The 20,931-nt window shown below is 39.2% G+C and overlaps 1 protein-coding gene across 1 annotated transcript in view; it reads right to left on the minus strand.

The window, feature by feature from the left end:
- The window catches only part of SLC37A1 (solute carrier family 37 member 1), a 40,012-nt gene that overhangs the window by 18,538 nt on the left and 543 nt on the right, over positions 1–20,931 (minus strand). The window contains exons 2-9 of the mRNA XM_085297950.1: positions 16,192–16,478; positions 14,346–14,427; positions 13,425–13,551; positions 11,432–11,510; positions 9,549–9,684; positions 7,933–8,009; positions 5,922–6,088; positions 5,059–5,096 (exon numbers count right to left, since the gene is read on the minus strand). Of these exons, the coding sequence (XP_085154076.1) occupies positions 5,059–5,096; positions 5,922–6,088; positions 7,933–8,009; positions 9,549–9,684; positions 11,432–11,510; positions 13,425–13,551; positions 14,346–14,427; positions 16,192–16,247 (762 nt within the window). The 5' untranslated portion in view covers positions 16,248–16,478. The remainder of the gene's footprint in view (positions 1–5,058; positions 5,097–5,921; positions 6,089–7,932; positions 8,010–9,548; positions 9,685–11,431; positions 11,511–13,424; positions 13,552–14,345; positions 14,428–16,191; positions 16,479–20,931) is intronic.

The following is a 20,931-nucleotide window of genomic DNA, read 5'->3' on the forward strand; positions in this document are numbered from 1 at the left end:
CTCTAGCAGTAGCTTTCCCACAAATCAGACCCACCCACACTTTGCACATTCCTTCAGGCCCCTAGGTTGACCTCGGCTAATATATTGTTTTCTACACGTATCTATTAATATGAACATTCCTTGGAAAATGTCAGCCTGGGGTCCTGCGTCTAAAAGGATTTGCCAGAGATACTAAGCTTCATTTGCTGAATTAAATGTAGAGCTTGAATGTAGTTTGCAATCAGGTAGGGAGAACCTATGCTAAGACCACAAGAAGCACTGTATATTCTTCTGAGATAAGATATTTGGTTGACAGGTATCTAATTACATCCTGAATGCCACATTAAAGATAAAAACAATAATAAAAAAATCAGAAAGGAATGCCCATTCTGACTGAACACTTTAATTCAAAATGAAGCTCTGAGTAATTCTTGCCCCCCAAAAATTCAAGCATGTATCTTGCAGTTTCCTTCAAACAAACTGCCATTCATTCATATATCCCTCTAAGAAAGCAAGAATTTATGAAGTGAGAGTAAGTAAGTATTTATGCTGTTCAGTGCAGTAGCACAGGCACAAGCAATCTTTGGCATGTATACTCCAGAACAAATAAACAAAACTCAAATCCTCAGGGTTTGATAAAACAGATTTTTAGATTTTATCTTATAGAAAATTAGGTTTTTGTTGGAAAATGATTTACAACAATCTATGGGGAAGAAAATCCATTATCTACAGAAAAATCATCTACATCTTTATTCAAGCAGCACAGCAGAGAAAAAAAATGAAAGACTTTCATTTGACTGTCAAAAATAAGATTTACTGTGGTAAGGAGGAAACGTCTGGGGATAAGGACTAGACTGAGAGGCTATACATTTAAAACTTGAAATTTTTTTCTGTTCTTCGGAAGATAAACATTACAGTGTAGTATCTTCTAAATGCATGAGCACTTTATCACAGGGGTTTAAGAACTAGTTTTCCTGGAAACACAAGATCACGTTAAAGAAAGTTTCTAGTGCATAAAGACAGGCCTGTATGAACATTCTGCAACTAACACATGTACCTATAAAAATAATACAGGGAGAAAAGTGACAAGAAGCAATAAAAAAGTTCAAAATCAGCATGTTTTAGAAATGCCATTAAACCCGCTTTCTAACATCCATTATACGAGTGCACCAATGCATGACAAAGCACATTGATTTCTTGCATTTATTCGTTGTGGGAACTGCCATTTGGAAAGCTATATATTAAACCTCCAGTTCTGTCATCTAAATGCACTTTACCACACTGAAATGTTTTGAAACAAATTTCAAATTCATAAATCAGAGTAAAGATGAATAGAAGTGAACAAAGAATGCCCCAAGAAACCAGTAAATGAAGAAGGAGAATTGTTTATCCAAGGTTCTTTGCCCAGCTTTCCCTTGTGCTTCTGCACAACTCAATAAAATGAGATCACTCACCATTGTAAACTCTGTAGAAACACTAGGCTCATGAGTATGCTGCAAACAGTGTACTAAGTCCAGGATAGCAGTATCACACAGAGATAACAAAGAATTTCACTCATGTTAAGTATTTATTTTAGTTTTGTTTAAATTTAAGTCATCTCATTTTTCCACAACAAAGTTCAGTATTTGGCACCAGTAGGTACAGTTACCTGCATCGCACCAAAAATCTGTCCAAAGTGACCTGCTTTAGCATTATCAGTATAATGTATGTATTTTTTCATTATTATTCTTCAAAAAGGATTTCTAACAATTGGCAAAAGCACATAGGTTGTTTTACTTCTCAGACTGATTGAGCGCAAAATGATGGTTGTCATGTTATGCCTGTCAGAAAATTCTATTCCTCATCCAGCAAAGCTGAAATTTTTTGTTCCAAGTGATAACACACACTATTTCTTTGCGTGAATCTTCTTTCTATTAGAAATCTTTTTTTCTTTAGCAATCAGATATGGTCACTACCATATCTGCATTTTTAGGACACCTTACTGAACTTCTGTTCTTATCCTATCAATTTCCTCAATTCATACAACCACTCTCCCCACAGTGAACGGAAACTGCAAGCCATATTCATTAAGAATTCAGAATTCACTGTACTTTGCAGATTACACACAGTTGAAGTGAGGTAATTATGCAATTCAAATGGCATATAGCATCCCAAGACAAAGGCAAATCTTAATCTGAAAAAAGTCCAAGGAGTGTGGGGAGTACTTTACAAACCTTCTACAAGCGTTTCAAATTTAAATATACGGAATGGGGAAAGGAGAAGTGATGCCTTTGGTTCTTCTCTGGAAAGAAAGGTTTCCAGGGAAACAGGAGATCAAATGTATTGCTACACAATGAGGCTGCACATGGTGCAGTGATCTTGCTACTGTTCTAGAGAAGATTAAGTCAAATGATATCCCCTTTCTAGGCCTAGGTGGAGGGGTGGTGAATGAAAGGAAAAAAGCTCCTAAAATGCTAGATTGTTGTTAAAAAAAATCATGACAAGTATTATATTGAATATCACATTTTTCTTTTCTCAGTTCTTAGTGAATTATATGAGCAATCTATTGTGCAGACTTCTTTTGCTGTGCTTTCTAGTAAGTATATTTGAAACAAATGGTAGACATCTATAAAGCTTAACAGATTATTTTGTAAAAATTATGCTCTAGATACTATAAAAGCAGCTAGAATGTTCTCAGGAGCATTTCTGAACTACATAAAAGCCAAAGGAAAAAGTCTCTCTCGTAGGCATCTCTAAGATTTACATAAAATATTCTCATAGTTTACAGAACTTATCTTTAAGAAGCAAGAGAACTAAATGAAAAATATAGAGCTTATTGTGAATACATTTTATCTCACAGTAACACACTAAGAATAGGAGTCACATAGATCATTTAAAAAAAAACACTACAAAAGACAAGTTGCCTTCAGTTACTATTCAAGAAAAAGAAAACATTTAAAATGCAAAAAGCTATCTAAAACTGATGGAGGGGAGGAAGGAGTAAAAAGCAGAAATCATTCTTGTGCAATCTGTCAGACTTGCAACTAAAAGGTATATTTGACATATACATACATGTGCAGCTGATCGTAAGGATAATCCTTTAGTATAGGAAAATATATGTAGGATTCCCTGGGACCTTCTCCCCAGCATGTTCCTCAACAGGCCTGATCTGCCCTCACAGAAACGTCAAGACCCTCTTTACCACTCCTTCTTCTCTATGCTTTCAAAGAACTTGTCTAAAATGTGACAGAGTGTGATTGCCCACAGTTCCCTGGGAGCCAAAGGAGAAGAGCCTTTTGGTTACAGTACAAATAAACAGATACCAAAGTCTTACAGAACATAAAGCAGAGATGAACCTGCAAATATACTCCTCAGCCTAACAGGGTAACAAATGACATTCTGTTACCGAAAGGTGCACACAGTTTGTCTTCCCTAAAGCTCTCCGTTTTGTTCTCTTTCCTTGCTTATTTTTCTCTTGTTCTGTTTGGATTGCCTCCCTCCCCTTGGGTAACAGCTACACAAAGTAAGAAAGGAATAATCTTCCCATGTAGTATCAAAAGCTTTCTAACATACATCTCTTTTCCCAGTATAGACATGACTTTCTATTCAACTTGGTTTTGAGCACTTAAGTTGTCTTATGCACTTTTGTGCCAATGGTATTGGGCTAATATCTCAGTACTGGAGCTTAAATATCTTCCCAACTTACTTTTAAATAGTGTTTAAACAACCAACAACTTTATGCAAATATTTAAGCAGAAGACTTCCTTTTAGAAACAATTAAAAGCTACAGTTTTGCTACCACAATGGCAGAGGAAGCATATACGCAATGTTTAACAACTCAAAGAAGGCTTAAACATCCACACACACACCCCATAATCCTGCCTTCACATTGCCTTCAATGGTCAGTCTCTAATGCTGGATTTTCAAACTCTAGTGTCAAAATAGTTGTATTTTCCCTTGTGAGCCAGGCAGCAGGCATTCCAGAAACAGAAAACAGCATGAGTGTGATAACACATTTACAGCTTAATAAAGTTCACTACCTCACTGAAATTTAAGCCCTCAAAACACAGGTTCTCATATAACAGCAAAATGCATCGTTTTTTATGCCAGTAAACCATGTAATCAATACTTCTTTTTAAATGTCCAATGAGTTTTTAGAATGTAAATAAGTATAAATGTCATCTCCATCCTTAGAGATGTTCAAAATTTGACCAGGCAAGACCTAAGCAATCAATGAACATCAAAGTTGGCACCACTATGAGCAGGGGGGTAGGATCAGATGACCTCTGTATGTCCATTTCAAATTACTCTGCAATTCTATAAAAACTAAAGCATTGCATTGCCATGTGACCCATACCATTAAGCATAAGCTATTTCTCTCTCCATTTTCACAGCTCTTTATTGACACAAGTATAATCTTCATTAACCCTAGCTGGTTTTGATTACATAAATGACATGGTATATGATAACAAAACTCACTGCCATGAGCTGTTTACCCCAGTCTCTTCATCTTAACTTCATAACCAGACCTTGCTACCTTTTCTTCCCCAGCAATGTGCTCCTATGGTCCTTCCCTCTACCACCTTCCACCCCAAACTCATAGATGCGTACTTCATTGAGACTGCGTCAGGGGGAAGGGTCTGTTTGCTTTTTACTTTCTGCAATGCCTAGTACAGTATTCTCAAACAGCAAGACCCTCATTGCATACGGATGGCACCTATCTCATTATGCCTTACCTAAGGAGGGCAAACAGAGGATACAGGTCAAAATGCTCTAAGTATCTTGTTGCACAGGAAGACTAGAGGAAAATAAGAAAGCTTAAAGAAAGATGAATATTTTTTTTACTTGTTTTGCCTTAATGAGTTCATCCACTGCAAAATGCAAGTTAAAATCAATCTTTCACCTTTTGATTCACCCTGTTCTGATAGAAAGCTACTAGTTTCTACTGCAGCACAGAACAGTGATCATTCCCTCACACTTAAGTCAGTAATAGCACGGCCTGACAAAGAACGACCACACAAATCATCTGGTTTCCAGAACTACCATAATAAACATGTATATAAGAAGGCAGAAATCTAAACAGAAAAAGCATTTACTTACACTGGATGGTGTGTAGGAGCAACTTATATCTTTAGGATCTGAAATACAATATCACACACGGTTAATAAGGAAAACAAGGATAACATATCTTAAAACACTTCTATCAGTTCAGCTTGGTCTAGACTATGAGGGGATTGAGGGGGAAAAAACTGTGTAATTTATTCTCAATAAGCCAATAGCACAGATGACACAAAAGCAGTCCTGGTGTGTCTAATTGTGCCAGTAGGGAAGAAGATAATGGTGCTCCATAGTATCCTTCCCATTCTATAACTGTATTAAGTGCTAGTCTGGCATACCAGCTCATTACAACACTCCAGTTGTATCTACAGAATTTCTGCTTCCTGAGATGGAACAGCTACAGTAACATAAGCCTTCATATACTAATATATCTGAGTCCATATAAGGACAAGAGGAAGAATTCTTTCTCTTTCAATTTCTAACAGTACAATTAAAGTAATAAAATTTGCTCTATCAGATGATTTCCAGATCTTGTAGTATAGAATATGGACAATGCGACTTGAATGGTAGCACTGCATATACATTGCAGCAAGGTGGGATATTCTGCTAAGATGCACTTGAAAAGTTTATATATAGAAAGGGAACCATAATGAATTCTGAAATGGTACTTCCTCAGATGTGCCAGTCTGAGTGCATTAATTCTTTGGACATACCTGTCTTTTTCTCCATATAGTGTTCTAGGAAAAAGTGGTTTAAGTATTGCCGTAGTTTGAAGAGCATTTGTTTCTATCTGAATAAACTATTACACATACTTTGCATTGGTACCTTAATTTAAACAGCTGATGTTCCTCCCTCCACCACTATAACAAGCATCTACATGGTTTTTATCAGACTAAAACACTTACGTTCAATAAGAAACAGGAAGCAAACAATCCCCATCACAGCAATGATAACACCAGGCACCACAAAGGACAGACCCCAGCAGGTAGACACCCAGTAAGCAGCAATTAAGGATCCCAAGATATTTCCCACTGAAGTATGTGAATTCCATATTCCCATGATCAAACCTCTCCTGCATCAAAAAGACAAACACTTATTTTTATGCCAACAATAAGTACTATTATAGTGAGAAAAGTATATCAAAAAACTGTTCACATTTAGTACCAGTGAAATATTTGAAACCTTTTTGTTCTATTACAGAACATTCCTTTATGCTACAGTTTTTTATCTAGCCATTTCAAGGCACCTGAATATTAACAGAAATACTCCAAGTACTTTTCTATGCATGACAGAATTCACTCTGCATTTAATGGGATTTAAAGACATCTTTAGGACTTGCACGTTTCTGGATAGAGTTTCCTGGATTAAAACAAACATGTGCATGTTGTGTAGCACATGCATACTAAGTCTGGTGCTTCCGGGAATGCAAGTCCTGCAGCAGACACATTGCAAAGCTAATGTGATGTATTCAGAATACCTTAGGCTTACTATGCAGAAGAAAGCAATCTGTACAGGATAGGTAGAACAAATCCAGCGTTCTCTGAACATATCCTGGACTTACCAAGCACTAGTTGAAGATAATAGCTGCACAAGCTGGGCTGACAGATCAGACTGCTGTCAGCCTGGAAATCCCAGCTTAAAGCTACTGCACTATAACTCCAGCTGGGCTAACGTAAACCTCAAAAATCCTACTAACGTCAACGCAGTTAACAGTTTTTTCCTCCTAAGTCATGGGAAAACTACTTTGCCTTTAGTAGCACTTTACCTGGAGCAACCTAGTTTGAATGAAAACACATCTTTTGCTCTGGCTGAAGACAAGATCTAAAAGGTGTGCTCATGTTTCAAGAAATTTGTAGCAAAATTAGAACAAGAACCAGTTTACTGGCATTCATTCCAGAGCTCTATCTATCAGTCCATTATTTGGCCTCCTAAGAGTAAAGATTTTTGCTTTTGCATGAAGCAAAATTTGAATAAAAGCATCCTTTTTGTGTAGAACCACCAATTTTATTCAATATTGTATGATGGTTATCGCTCTCTACATTCTGTAAGTATCAACAAAGAGGCTGCAGGGACCACAGAAAACTAGCTTTAGATAGAAGTTTCTTATCTCATGATTTTATATGGAAAGCATAGTTAATTTTCACATGTCCTCTTGCACTGATTCGTAATAACGTTCAGGAAATATTATCTACAACAGATGACACTGTAGTAGCATTTCTGTGTATTACATGCATCAACAGTTATCAGAACCAAAGGATTTAGCCTGTACTACTGCAAAAATCTATGAAAAACTCCTGTATGGTATGATGAAAAAAATCATTGTGAATGACCTCTCCTCAGGATTAAAAAAAAATTTTTTAAGAAGAAAGTGACAAAAAGAAAGGTTAAATTAGCTGCTCTATTTTCTTCTTTAATTAAATACTATAAATTTTAATTAAGTTCTGTAAGTTTATCAGAAAAAAAGGCATTAGACCAAAAGGGCATTAGACAAAAAGAGCTATATCCAGAAAACTGCTTTAAAACACAGACACACATGATTTCTCAGGAAAACATGAGAAATTCCACATTAAAATAGTATGGTAACTGCCTTTAATAAAGGTGGTTTTAGACTGATAATATTCACAAGAATTCTTTTTAATTCAACTCTGAAATACTTTATCTGAAAAAGTAAACATCTAAAGTACAGCAGATTAAAGAGCTATTATCAAACACTGTTCTGACATGAGAGAATGTTTTAAACTCTTTATGTAAACTAATAAAGATAATAAAAAAAAATTCCTCTCAAGGATCTACCCAAGTGCTTGTTTCATCCTCAAAATCGCTGAAGCAAGAGCAGAATATTTAAATTGATTGTAATATTACAGCACAAAGTGTGCTAATTTGTAGTTCCAGTACTTTGAATTACATATTATTTACCTTCCTTTTCCAAACCAGTTGCCAATACATGTAACAACACTTGGCCAGCCAGTAGTTTGCACCAACCCATTAGTTATCTGAAAGCATATAAAAATAACAATAAACCAACACACCCTGTAATAAGTCAGGTTCCTACACAATTCCTGGTGAGTGCTGCATTGGAAAAAGTAGGCCTACAAAAACGCTCTGAATTTAAAAATTTAGTGGGGGTGTCCAATGCATTTTTTTCCAGTAGCAAACAAATTATAATATTTTGAAGATATTCCTCCTTCTACCTAAATATCTCCAAGTACTTTATGAAGTTGAACACAAAAATTAATGTTTAAGCAGACTTAAAAATCACATTCCACTAAGCAGATCTGAGAAACTGATTCCACACACCCAATACCTACACAATACTTTGCTCAATTTGAATGCAAGATAAAGTATATTTGTAATCAAATAAAATAAAAACAACAAAAAAGAAAGATTTAGGAGAGATTGGACAATTCTGAACATTAATCTTGAAAGAGATAAAAGAAACATGCACACAAACTGAGAGGAGAAACTTAACATGCCATATTGAAGCTCGAGTAGAGATTGTTTCAGCCTAGATAGTGAACAGGTCCCAAGGGAATCCTAACTTGCTTTGACTCCTATAAAACTCCTTTTCTAGCATTTCACAGTACAAGTACAGTATAACAATTCACATGCACAATAAGCATTTGAACACGCAATAAACATTACTTTTTTCACCAAGAACCAGTTAGGTTGATAGTATGAGACTGTCCTTAGCATTACAGGACTCTATCTACATCATACACTGCAGCATTTTGCAGAGACACCTAGTCCAACCCTGAAAGAGTTGGCTCAGGTCTTAGAAACCAAGTAGCCCAAGAGCACTGGGGCAGCGACATACGTGGTTGAACAGGTGACAGGTGGAATTGTTATAAAGCTTTCATTACACAAGTGAGTATCACTGCATGTCCTGTTGCATCATGCCATGGAAACATGCCAGCTGTGAAAGTGTTGCTGATATAATACAAAGAGAACAGCAATGCAAAGTGTGGACATGTCTAAAATGATGCAGAAGGACAAACTGTATCCTGGATCTGACCTAAATTCCATTTTAGGTCAAAGGTAAATGTACATGTGATGTCTGAACAGATCTCCAAGTGCTCTGAAAAATCCAATACAACAATTTTTGTTGCAGAAGCTGGCTGTGTCTCAGCCACACCAGTGTGGGAGACTACTCATCATTAGCAGCACAAATATAATTATCCTGCAGAGAAACTCAGGATGCGTCATTCAGGTTTTGGCAGACTGACAAAAGTAAATATGTCTGTTTTAAAACTCTCCCACATTAAGGCTTGCAAAGATTTGATCAGTGATTTGATACATATTGAAAGACTTAAATTTGTTTTTAAAGAGTTCTTCCTCTAAAAAATATATTTTTTAAATAAAGCCTGAGGCTATACACTCTATCAGTGTTGTCTCTAATTACTTTTCATAGCATAATGCATGCCAGCATTTCTATCTTTTCATCTAACCACTAATCATCGTTTGCACATGAAAAAACAGCTCAACACCAAAAAGCACCGCAAAACCTCATGGTATCTAAGTAACAGCATGCCTACCTGGGCCATTATGTAAAACCACAGATTATGTATATTATAGAAATAACCCAATCCAAACATTGCAGTGAAGAGGCCGCTAGCAAGCATTCCGACTGTCAGATAATACCGGATAGGTAGCCGTTCCCCTATGATACCACTTGAAAAGTGGAAGGAAAGAAAAAGAAAGGGAATGTTAAAGTGTGACCACACCCCCACCTTTTGAAAATAAAGAACATTGTGTTTTTTAATTCTGGTTTAGACAGCTCTACTGGCAGCTGCTGGGTTTCTTTTGTTGCTTTTTTTTTTTCCACAGAAACATTAAAAATCACAGAATCACAGAACGGTTGAGGTTGGAAGGGACCTCTGGAGATCATCTAGTCCAACACATCTGCTCAAGCAGGGTCACCTACAGCATGTTAGACAGGGTTGCATCCAGGCGGACCTTGACTATCTCCACAGAAGGAGACTCCACAACCTCTCTGGGCAACCTGTCAGTGCCCCGTCACTCTCACAGTGAAGAAATTCCCCCTCACGGTCAGGCGGAACTTCCTGTGGTTCAGTTTCTGCCCATTGCCTCTTGTCCTGCCACATGGGACAACTGAAAAGAGTTTGGTCCTGTGCCCTTGACACCCTCCCTTCAGGTACTTACACACATTGATAAGATCCCCCCTCAGTCTTCTCTTCCCCAGGCTGAAGAGGCCCAGCTCTCACAGCCGTTCCTCATAGGGCAGGTGCTCCAGGCCTCTGATCATCTCTGTAGCCCTACACTGGACTCTCTCCAGTAGCTCCATGTCTCTCTTGCACTGGGAAGCCCAGAACTGGACACAGGACTCGAGATGAGGCCTCCCCAGGGCTGAGGAGAGGGGCAGGATCACCTCCCTTCACCTGCTGGCAACACTCTTCCTAATGCACCCAGGGAGACCATTGGCCTTCTTGGCCACAAGGGCACATTGCTGGCTCACGGTCAACTTGTCATCGACCAGCACTCCCAGGTCCTTCTCTGCACAGCTGCTCTCCAGAAGGTCAACACCCAGCCTGTACTGGTGCATAGGGTTATTCCTCCCTAGGTGCAGGACTCTGCACTTGCCCTTGTTGAACCTCAGGAGGTTCCTCTCCACCGAGCTCTCCAGCCTGGCCAGGTCTCTCTGAATGGCAGCACAGCCCTCAGGTGTATCAGCCACTCCTCCCAGCTTGGTATCATCAGCAAAATGAAATGAGCAATTTTTAGGACTTTGACAAAATAAACAACAAACAGCTAATAAACAATAATTGCCAAGTACGAACATGTACAGAATCATCTTTCAGGGAGATATTCACCTGGAGTACACTGGAAATGATTTACTCACAAAATCATTTTTCAAATGACCCGTAAGGTGTAATACATCTCCAGTATCTTCAGCCATTGAGAATGAGGCTTGTCTTCCTTGCTAGTGAACCTTCTACTCACGAAGGTTCCATTTTTAGTCAATAAAGAGACGTATATTCAAAACGCAGTTCATCCCATACATCTTAAGATGGACTCCCTACACTTTTAGGGGATGCCTGCTTCTCCTCTTTTACTAAAAGAAAGCCAGGAAAGCCAGCTTAGTCTACACATGAAAGCTGCAGTCTGGGGACATACATTCTACCTTCATATGAAGAAAGACAGGCTAGACTGTGAACTGGGAAGCATTCAAGTCATATGGAGGTAAGAATATTTCTACAGATCAACATGAATTATACCACTGCGGACTCAGGAAAATGCACTTTTTCATAGCAGCTACACCAGAGATTGCAGCATGACAGCCAAGTTCTTCCTGCCTTCACCAGAAACTTTCCAGTAGGAAAGGACAGTAGCTCAGTAGTAGTATACCCTCATGTAAAAATAGTAAACTATGAAGCAGTTTTTCAAGAGTGAGATTTACCTCAGATACATTCCAATTGCATATGCACACAGAAAAGAGTAATCCAGTGCTCCTAGTAATTGCTTGTAGTTGTTCTTATCTAAGAATACATTTTCAAAACAAAGTATCAGGTTAAATGTACCAATAGCTTTCCAACAGTTTTTACATTATAAAAAAACTTCTTGTGTACCTGCACTGACATTTAATTTTAATTAGACACTTTTAGACTTATGCATGAATTTTGCAAAACATATTATTTAACCAAAAAAAACTATCTACAATTCACATTTTTATCTGTAACATATCAGGAAAAACATTGCTAGTCCCATTCTCAATTCCACTGTATTCAAAACAGCATTTGGCAAAAGAAACATCAGTTATTAACAAGTTGACCATTTCTTACAGCTTCTTTGACAAGAAGAAAACACAAAAATTTAAGGGATTTTATTAAAAGCATAGTTGAAAGATATGTATCAAATGTGTTATGTCCTAAAAGACAAAATGGCTAAAAAAAGAAGCCATCACCAGATAGGCTTCTGGGGAATCAGCTTAATATATTTTATAAAAAGTTTAAAGACTTTTGCTTTTCGTATTCCATCTAGTCATAGGCCACAGAGATAGAAGTCTTGTTTAAAAAACAGCATTCTGCTCTGTACGGGAAACAACCTCAGCCACAACTAAATGGGACTCGAAGAAAGCATGGAAGCAGCAGAAAGGACTCCATCTAGCTAGAAGCACCTAATCTCAGGAGATCTGAGGTCATCCTAAGAAAAAGAGTGTAGGTATTCGCAAGGAACCACAATTCCCATTGGATTTGAAATGAAAGTCACAGTTATTACAGCACTCTTCCTTTTAGTGGTATTCCCACCTTGCCAGCTGTTTCAAAAAAGAAAAGCTTTGCAATAACATGTGTCCATGGAAGAGGGAGGACACTGGAGCTCAGAAGGTATTGAAAATTAAGAAAGCTAGCTAATATATTAAATTAGTGAGCTCAGTAAGTACCTCCTTGGTCCAGGCACAGGAAACAGCAACCAAGCTTTATTGCATCCCAATAATTCTGGAAACATACGGGACTAAGTCCTGGCAGTGGACTGACTACCCCACATCAGGCAGATAGTAACACAGAATTCTGTCCATAGAGAACTCAGAGCTCAGATCTCAACCCATCTTTGGAAAGAATGGGGGAAATTTATTGCTAATTAAAGAATAAGAAGAAAAGATTACCGATGCCCACATAGATGGGAATGGAGGACTAGCATGTTGAATGTGACTGTTCTACTCCACTAATATTCTTCACAGTGATAAAGTGTCAGGGAGTGATTGAACAATCTCTATTCAAATACAATTAAATTTGAATTTAATTCAAATTTTTTGCAGATTAGGGTTGTCAGATTTTTTTTTTTAATATTTAAATAGACAAAGTATTTACCTACTTACAAGTTAAAGGGCCAGGTTTATAAACTACTCAGTAATCTGACAACCCTAATCTGCAAGAAAGTCTCACATCTTTCACAATTAAATTAGGGGGGAAAAAATATTCCTTCTGACTGATAAGAACTCTGAAAAGCTCCAGTTTAGATACACAGCAACTAATTCAATTTAAGTGATCTGTGGACCTTGAAATAAAACAGAGGAAGATAATAACGACTCATTTTTACTCTTCTCATTTTATTCTCTCACAATGAATATTTTAAAGATGAGTCCAAATTTCTATACAAGCACATTTTCTGACTGAAACTCTACTGAAACATCTCACAGCTATATCAAGTAAAATAGTATCAGCTGTTTAAGTGATTTTAAGTAGGAAAGATATTGTAAAGGTGTGTCACAACTTAACTTTGTAATATCAACAAGAACATTTAAAAGAAAGCACCTCTCCCAAATAAATCTCCTGAATACCTCCATACATCAAGAAAAAATAGGAAGAGGCAGATAATCTAATTCTCATTAGATTCAACACATAATCACACACACAAAAAAAACCAAACAAACAAACAAAAAAAAAAACACTCACCAAATGGCTCCCAACCACACTGAGACACATTAGACGGCTTTTTGACAGGCTGAATCTGTCCGGCATATTCTCTGTAGGAATTGAGTTCAACTTCATGCGAAGCACCACAGTGCTTATGCAGCTCTCCCTGATAAAGAATTTAAAAACAGAAGACTCACTTGTAAGACAACCCTGCTAAATCCCATAAAATAGCAAATTTAACAATTCTAGCTCTATATGAACCTGTGTCAAATCCACTGAAATAAGTAGAATCATTAGCCAGTGGGATTTTGCTGTGTGAAACCCCCATTACCTGAAAGAACAATATCTTATAGTGAACCAGTGTTTCTAATACTGAAGGATTTTGAAATACTTTACTAACATCAACCCACTTTACCCATTTTTACTCATCAGTCATATACAACACAGTCCCAGAGAATTTTACCACCAGCTCCACTGGAAACAGTAGATCCATAACCAGATAACTAGCAAAAAAAAAAAAAATCCCAAAGAACACCAAGTGTGCAAATTATGAAAATGATGCTCAACAGCAATTGGAATAGTCCTGTAAATGTCACTAGGATTTTATACATTTGACTTATCAGTTACAAGCAACTTTTCTCACATCTAAGAATGCAATCCTGTAAACCTTATATATTTATACATTAGATTAATTCACATGATGTTAAGTAAAGGCAGAGCTGTTAAGCTATGGTGTTAAGCCCAAAGAATGGAAGTACATGCAATATTCTAGGAGTAGTCTCACAAAAGTTTATTAAGTAAATAATACTGCGTACCACATTTATTGCTTTTTCGTCTTTTAAACCACTCCAAGTTAAAGTTTAACATTGCCTTTCACAAAAGAAAATACTGAAAAGGAAGAGTATTTCCTTGTTTAATAGGAGCAGAAGGATGTTTAAACAAGGACACAACGTTGCTTACCTTAACTATACTAATGGGTTTCCTCGATAAATGGAAGCTGGCATATAACAAGAAAGTGAGAATGAAAATGAAGGCTCTATACCTGTAATATAAAAAAAATACGCGTTTGGAAATGATTTTATTAAGATTTAATTATAGTGCTAAGTTATATTACATATTAATATATTAAAATATTGCAAAAGTTACTGGTAATTTGGGAATAACTGAAGACAACCTTTTTCACGTTCCCTAACAGCCAGAGAAACCACATTAGCATTAACACCATTTTAGAACATCTGACCTGATACAGCTTTTAAAGAGAATTCAGTAATATGCAGCTAGAGGTAGGACCACGTAGCAGTGCTGCTTCTTTCTGCACTTGGATTGTGCACAGCTGATTTGCTCAGTTTATATCCTTCCTTGAGGGACTATTAAAAGGTTTAACCACATTAAACAAAGAGATAATCAGATCTCTCATATCATAGTCTCATCCGGTTTCTGCTACGATCAGAACATTAACTGTGGTTCTGTGTGTTGTCAGTTTGGCTATTCTGGATTGTTATTTTTTTCTTTCATTACTGCTTATAGGATTTTTTTTTTTATTTACTTTGCCTTCCTCTCTAACAACAACAATCAGCCATTTCTAGAGACTATAGAGTGGACAGTCACTGAGACAGTGCACTGTCAGCTGGAGTACATGAACATAATTAACCAGCTTGGGGTTTGAAAAGGAGCTTTCCCTCATCCTGATTGGCCTCTTTAGGTCTTTCTCTGCAATATGTCTGAATTATAAGGACATGTCGTAGACTTCCTGTAACTGCAAGGGTTTTAAGCAAGGACAGCCATCCGATCTATTCTGTTCTCTACCTGCAGTACATAGTTTCAGTTGTTTAAGGCAGCAAATGTTTTGTTGATTTATGCTTTTAATAATACACAGAGATCAGACTAGATATCCTGACTCCTTCCAGTCTTGACCTTAAAATAAAAATCCGTAAATAATGCTACACGCATACATACAAAACTCTGATATCACACAGCACATTATGGTTCCTACTTTGTAATTAATCTTCGGTCATTCTCTGCCTTATAAACTTCTATATAACAAGGATCTTCTTTTATATTTCTGGCATAATCACAAACAAAATAAAAAAGAGTGAGTTATACTGTGGGTTATTCACCCCCATTACTGAAGGCATCCTCACAAGCCATAAAAACTGTAATGGCTTTGTCCTTAAAGCTCCAGTAGAGAAAATGTGCGATAAAATCGCTCAAATGGGAAGTGCTAGGTCTTTCATTTGTTATTTCTTTGTTATTCACACACAACTGGCTCAGTATTCTCTCTCTGAGAAAGCACCAGAGCTGATGTCATCCAAATAGACTTCAGAAAAGCTTCAGGATTAGTTTCCAAAGCTTCTTTTTTTAATATTTAATATTACAGTAGCAAGAATCAGAATTGAGCTTCTATTAGTCTTTATTATACATCAATTTCTGAAGGAAAAAATATATTTCTAGTCAAGACAAACAAGCTAATCTCCAGCCTCCTTCTTACCGAAGAATTTGAAAATAAAAATTTTAAATTCATCCCTTCAAATACATACCTTGCAAAGGAAAGGATAGAAGGGTTTATTGTCTAGCACACTTGATAAATAAGGCTCTATAATATAGTCCACGACTAGGTTCCTCCAAGAATGTATGCCAGCATTTTAATGACAGCAATATTTATTTCTTACACAACTGACTATTATTTTCTCAGTTTACATATGAAACAATGAAAAGGTAAAAACAGAGCAAGGCACCAGAACCTTCTTTCTCAGATATAGACTCACCTTGTCCAAAATAAAGATCAGCAACATACTTAAAGACTTACCACTGATCTCTTGAAAATAAAGTGATGAAGCGAATGCCAGGAGGAAGCTGAGCCATCTACTCCACAGCCGGTATCAAATTTTAGGAAACACAGTTATGTGGTTAGGCAAATGTTATCTGCTGTTCAGAACGCGTAACAAAGATCCTCCCAAAGCCATGCAATTGTAGACTGGCAACAGACTTGGAAGATACACTGCAGAGCTCAGCTGATCTCCCTTAAGGTTTTCTTCAGACACCTTCGGTCACTACACAGCCAATTTGTCACTCTAATTTTGTTAATTGATGATCCTTAAAGGAGAGAAGTTGGTATGTAAGTCTTCTTATCAAGGTATTCTTGTACTTTCTAATCACTACATTTAAATCAGAAATTATCTATTTCAGAGACAAGTAAACGGCATAACTAACCTCATAGACATCAAAATGTAATAGAGAACTTTAATACCGAACAAATACTATTTTGAGGAGTCAACACAGCACAAAGCAGAGGGGGAACATGCATTTAGGATACGATCCAAAGCCTGCCGACATCAAAACACTCTGCTTTTGTCCCAGAGAGACTATAAATATGTAATTCTCCACCTTACAAAGATCTACTTTGAAACACCTCAAACACTCCTAAGGTTGAAATTTGTTCAAAACCAACTGCAGTGTTTTCAGCCCAGAACTGGGAACTCTCCAGCTTGAGGACGGAGGCAGCCAAACACTGCTGCCAGCAGATCTTGATCAGCACTCTCTTGGCCAGCCTGATCCTCCTGTCCCAGCATACATGCTGCACAAAGAGCAAAATCAGCAGGTCAGAGTAGGAGAGGAAAGAGAGATTTTTCCGCCACCTGAGCGCTCTACAGCGGCTCATCTGGGGGCCAGCACAAAGGGGAAGGCAGGCTCATGTGCATAGGCAACACGGGGGGAACTCTGAGACTGTGAAAGCACCAGTTCAAATTGGGGTTAAATGCTGTAAAATTCCTACCATTTCTTCAAATCCTGGCCAAAGTCCCTCCATAGGAAAATACGTACTGTATTCTTTATTACAGGTTCAGTAGCAGGAACTAGGTGAACTGTTATTTAGCTGCAAGTTTGACCCATCGGTTGAGTAAGACAACAAAAGGCACTGTAGGCAAAAGGTGTGACTGCAGCTTACGTAGAGCAGCTGAGCCTCCCCGTGTGCTAACAGCAGTGCCAGCCCAGCAGTACAGCCGATGATGTGCCAGGACGACCGTCACCCAGCAATGTCCCTGCCTGGGATCTGTGACAGATTTCCTACCCTTTAGGTAGCCAAAGCTAGCAGGCTTAAAGGCAGCACCAGGTGCGCTTCGGTAAGAGATTCGGTAAGATACAGGACTCGCTCTCCCAGTAAACAACAGGAAGAGAGCTGAAGAAAACACAACTGCCATGACCAAGGGCTTATATTAACCTGGGATTTTTACAAGCTGCCATTTGACAGGCAGGGTGTGAGCCTCTCTCCTCTGGTCTTTATTCCTCCCCCTTAGTAAAGAGGGCACAATCGTTCTCCTCTTCGAGTAACCGAGTGGCAGCACTGAATGCAGTATCTGTTGCGTCAAAACAAGCAGCTTGAAAACTTCATTATCCACATATGCTTTATCCTTGGGAATGGAAGAAATCTACTCTGTTTTCACATATCTCAGTATCCCACCAAACGGTCTAGTCTGCTCCTTTATGTAAACCGACATTTTTGTCATGCTTTTAATTCTTTATATTCACCTGGTTCAGCTTGACCTCTCTCCTGTCCCCACTCCACACTGAAATCTTCCTCCTGTAAAACAGGATAGACTCATTAATCTTGTTTGGTATTTTTTTCCCTCTCCAAATCAGATACTAGTTGTGCAACTAACCATCAAACCCTACAATCATTCTCACCTCTCCCACCATGAACTCCCTATCTCCTCTCTGAAGCTGTCGGGGCCACTGAAAGGGCAACCTTTCCTTTCCTCTCCCACTCTCAGCTGCAGGTTCCTGCCTTCCTCTGTGCCAGACCAAGTGGCGGTATAGCCACAGTTCAGGTGGCTGATCTGTCAGAAAACTAGCCTTGAAAAACAGCTGATCTAATAGAAAATATGAACTCACTCTGTGGCCACAGGACTGGTAACTGGTATGCACTTGAAGCTGCAGGAGCATAAAGCCAGGGACTAGAAGTGGGACTGCCCCTTACAGCAACAACTAGTCATTAGGCCAGTTGAGCTTGAATGTCAAGCTATCAAATGCTCATCAATCATTTTGTGTTTGGCAGAACTGAGCTATGGAGAACTCCAGTGGGAGAAGAAAGAGAAAAAGAGGTGGGAAGAGGCGGCCCTGGGTAAGAGTGAGCTTTTATTTAAGTGGTACTCCAGTAGCAGCAGACCTGTTCCAGGGCAATCCCAAACCCATTTCTCCTCTCCCACAGTTGTCCCAAACACTGAAGCAATTATTTAAGGGGCCATACTCCAAGTGAAAAGGCAAAAAAGTCCACCGGCAGGAGAAAAAAAGTAAGAGGCTAGCAAAGAACAAAAAACTGAGGTCACAGACCTCTTAAAATGGTTCCCTTAAAATACAAGGGGATAATACAATTATCATTCATGAAAATGTAATTATTAAACAGGTTACTATTTAATGGCTTTAGTGTAAGAAGCCAGAAGGCTCTCCACACATCTTGGAGAGTATTTTAATGCTAAGTGGCCACACAAGGTTACACATCTGTGCACTTGCTGCACAGATTGTACTCACACAAAAGCTAGTACAAAAGAAAAATCACTGCCTCATGCTGGCTTTCGGTTGCTGTAAATCCAGAATCACATGGCTTCAGCAAAGAAGGCTGGACTATCAGCAACATTCAGAGAACTGCACCCTAACTCCGTTTGACAAGGAATGACCTCATCTCATCTGCTACAGGCAGCGAGACCCAAGCTCTGGCCTTACAAGGACTGGAGTAGATCATGCCTCAAGTTCTCATTTACCTGTCCATCATTTATCTCTATCTCCATACATCCCTGAGTTCATCTGACATTCATGGTTGTGCTTTTCACAAACAAATAAGGCTTTCCCCAGAAAACAAAGGACCCTGTGGCAATGACATTTGTGATAACAGGTTATGAAGAGCTCATCCTGCTGTAGATGAAACCAGGTTTCACAAAGAAGTTATTCTTTAGCAACAATAAGCTGTAGCAGAAAACAGGTAGTTTACCAACACATCTTTTATATTTCTCCACTATTAACAAAGCACAAGGATAAACTTTAGTTCAATAATCGAACTGGTTTCCTATTCTTTCATTTTCAGCAACTACTTCTTCTAGCAGTGCAAACAAATTTACCTTTACTCTTCCTTGTTATATTGCCAGGTATAAAACAATATTCTGGTACTAAGTTTGAACCCATGCTTGCCTTCCATGTTTTGTATCATTCCTTCAGGCTTCACACTGTACTGTCTGAAACATGATTCCCTTGTTGTTTCAGGAAAACACGGCATTTTTTACCAGCCTTTACCACTGCAAATACCATAAACCTTGGCTCAGTTGTGCTGTGCTGCACTTTGGAGAAATGGAGTGAAGCTCCTGCTTGGACTCTATGTCTTTGTGCATGGCATGGTTACTCTGGAGGACAGGCATACATTACACATTGCTCCTCTACACAAAATTCAGGTCCTGGCCAGGGTGTCGTTAAGGACTCAAGAGGCCTTTGGATCCAGGCAGATCAAAGGCATATTATACTTAATGCCTGGCAGCTAAACACTTGGGCCAGAAACTACCAAGTCCATCAGCTTAGGAGGCTTTAGAACAATCTTAGATGGCAGCATTCCTTCCATCTAATATTAATGCACAAATCTGAAAACAACTAATTCTCACTTTAAAATATAGGAAACCATCCTTGTCAATATGCAATGAACCTATATCCACGTTCCTTAACTACCAATAACTCGGTGCTAGCGACTGCACTGAACCGGAGGCTATTGCAACATGAGATGACTAAATGCAAGCCAGTGCAGCTGCCCAGCCTCCCTAAATGTCAAGTGCCAGGCTTGGCGCTTGGAGGGACTGCTTAAACACAGGCTATCCTGCATGGCCAGGCCCAGAGAATGAGGGAAAGGCGAGAACAGGTCTCTCCGGCAGGTGGGCCTTCGCCAGTGGTACCAGGTGCCACCTCCAGCAGAGCCTGCTTGCATCCATGTAGGAAGTTCTCCAGCAGCAGTTCCATACCACCTAGCACACACCTCCACTTCTGGCTTTCAACCCGGCTTTAAAAGCGCTCGCTGCAGACTCTGTGTCTGTAACTGCACACACCAAGGCACGGAAGCCTACATCTACTGCTTCCTCTAATCAAGGAGGCCAGAGGCTCCTTGAGGAGCAATCCCCCCAATGCTTCACACCTTACACCCAAATCTGACCCGAAATTAACCGCTGAGGAGCGGGTCTTGGGGAAAGCCTGTGAGCCTCAGATGCAGCTGACTTACAGCAACCTGAATCCTCAAAGCGGGGTGGGGGAGAGGGAGGGAAGGGAGACAGGAGGAAAAAGGAAGAAAAGGAAGCGGCAGGGGGGTGTCTAACCCCTCGGCAGCACCCAACGCCCGCGGCTCAGAGCGGGGCCCCCAGGCGGCCCCACGGGGAGAGGGGAGCAGAAGAGGAACGGGACGGGAGGAGAGGAGAGGGGAGGAGAGGAGAGGAGAGGGTGCTGCTGCCGCCGCCGCCGCCGCCGCGCTCGGCGGGCACGGCAGGTGCACGGCCGCCCCCCGCGCCTACCCGCTGCCGCTGCGCTC

Source organism: Rhea americana, unplaced genomic scaffold (genome assembly GCF_003343005.1).
Source record: "Rhea americana isolate MKP2758 unplaced genomic scaffold, rheAme1 scaffold_132, whole genome shotgun sequence".
NCBI lineage: Eukaryota > Metazoa > Chordata > Aves > Rheiformes > Rheidae > Rhea > Rhea americana.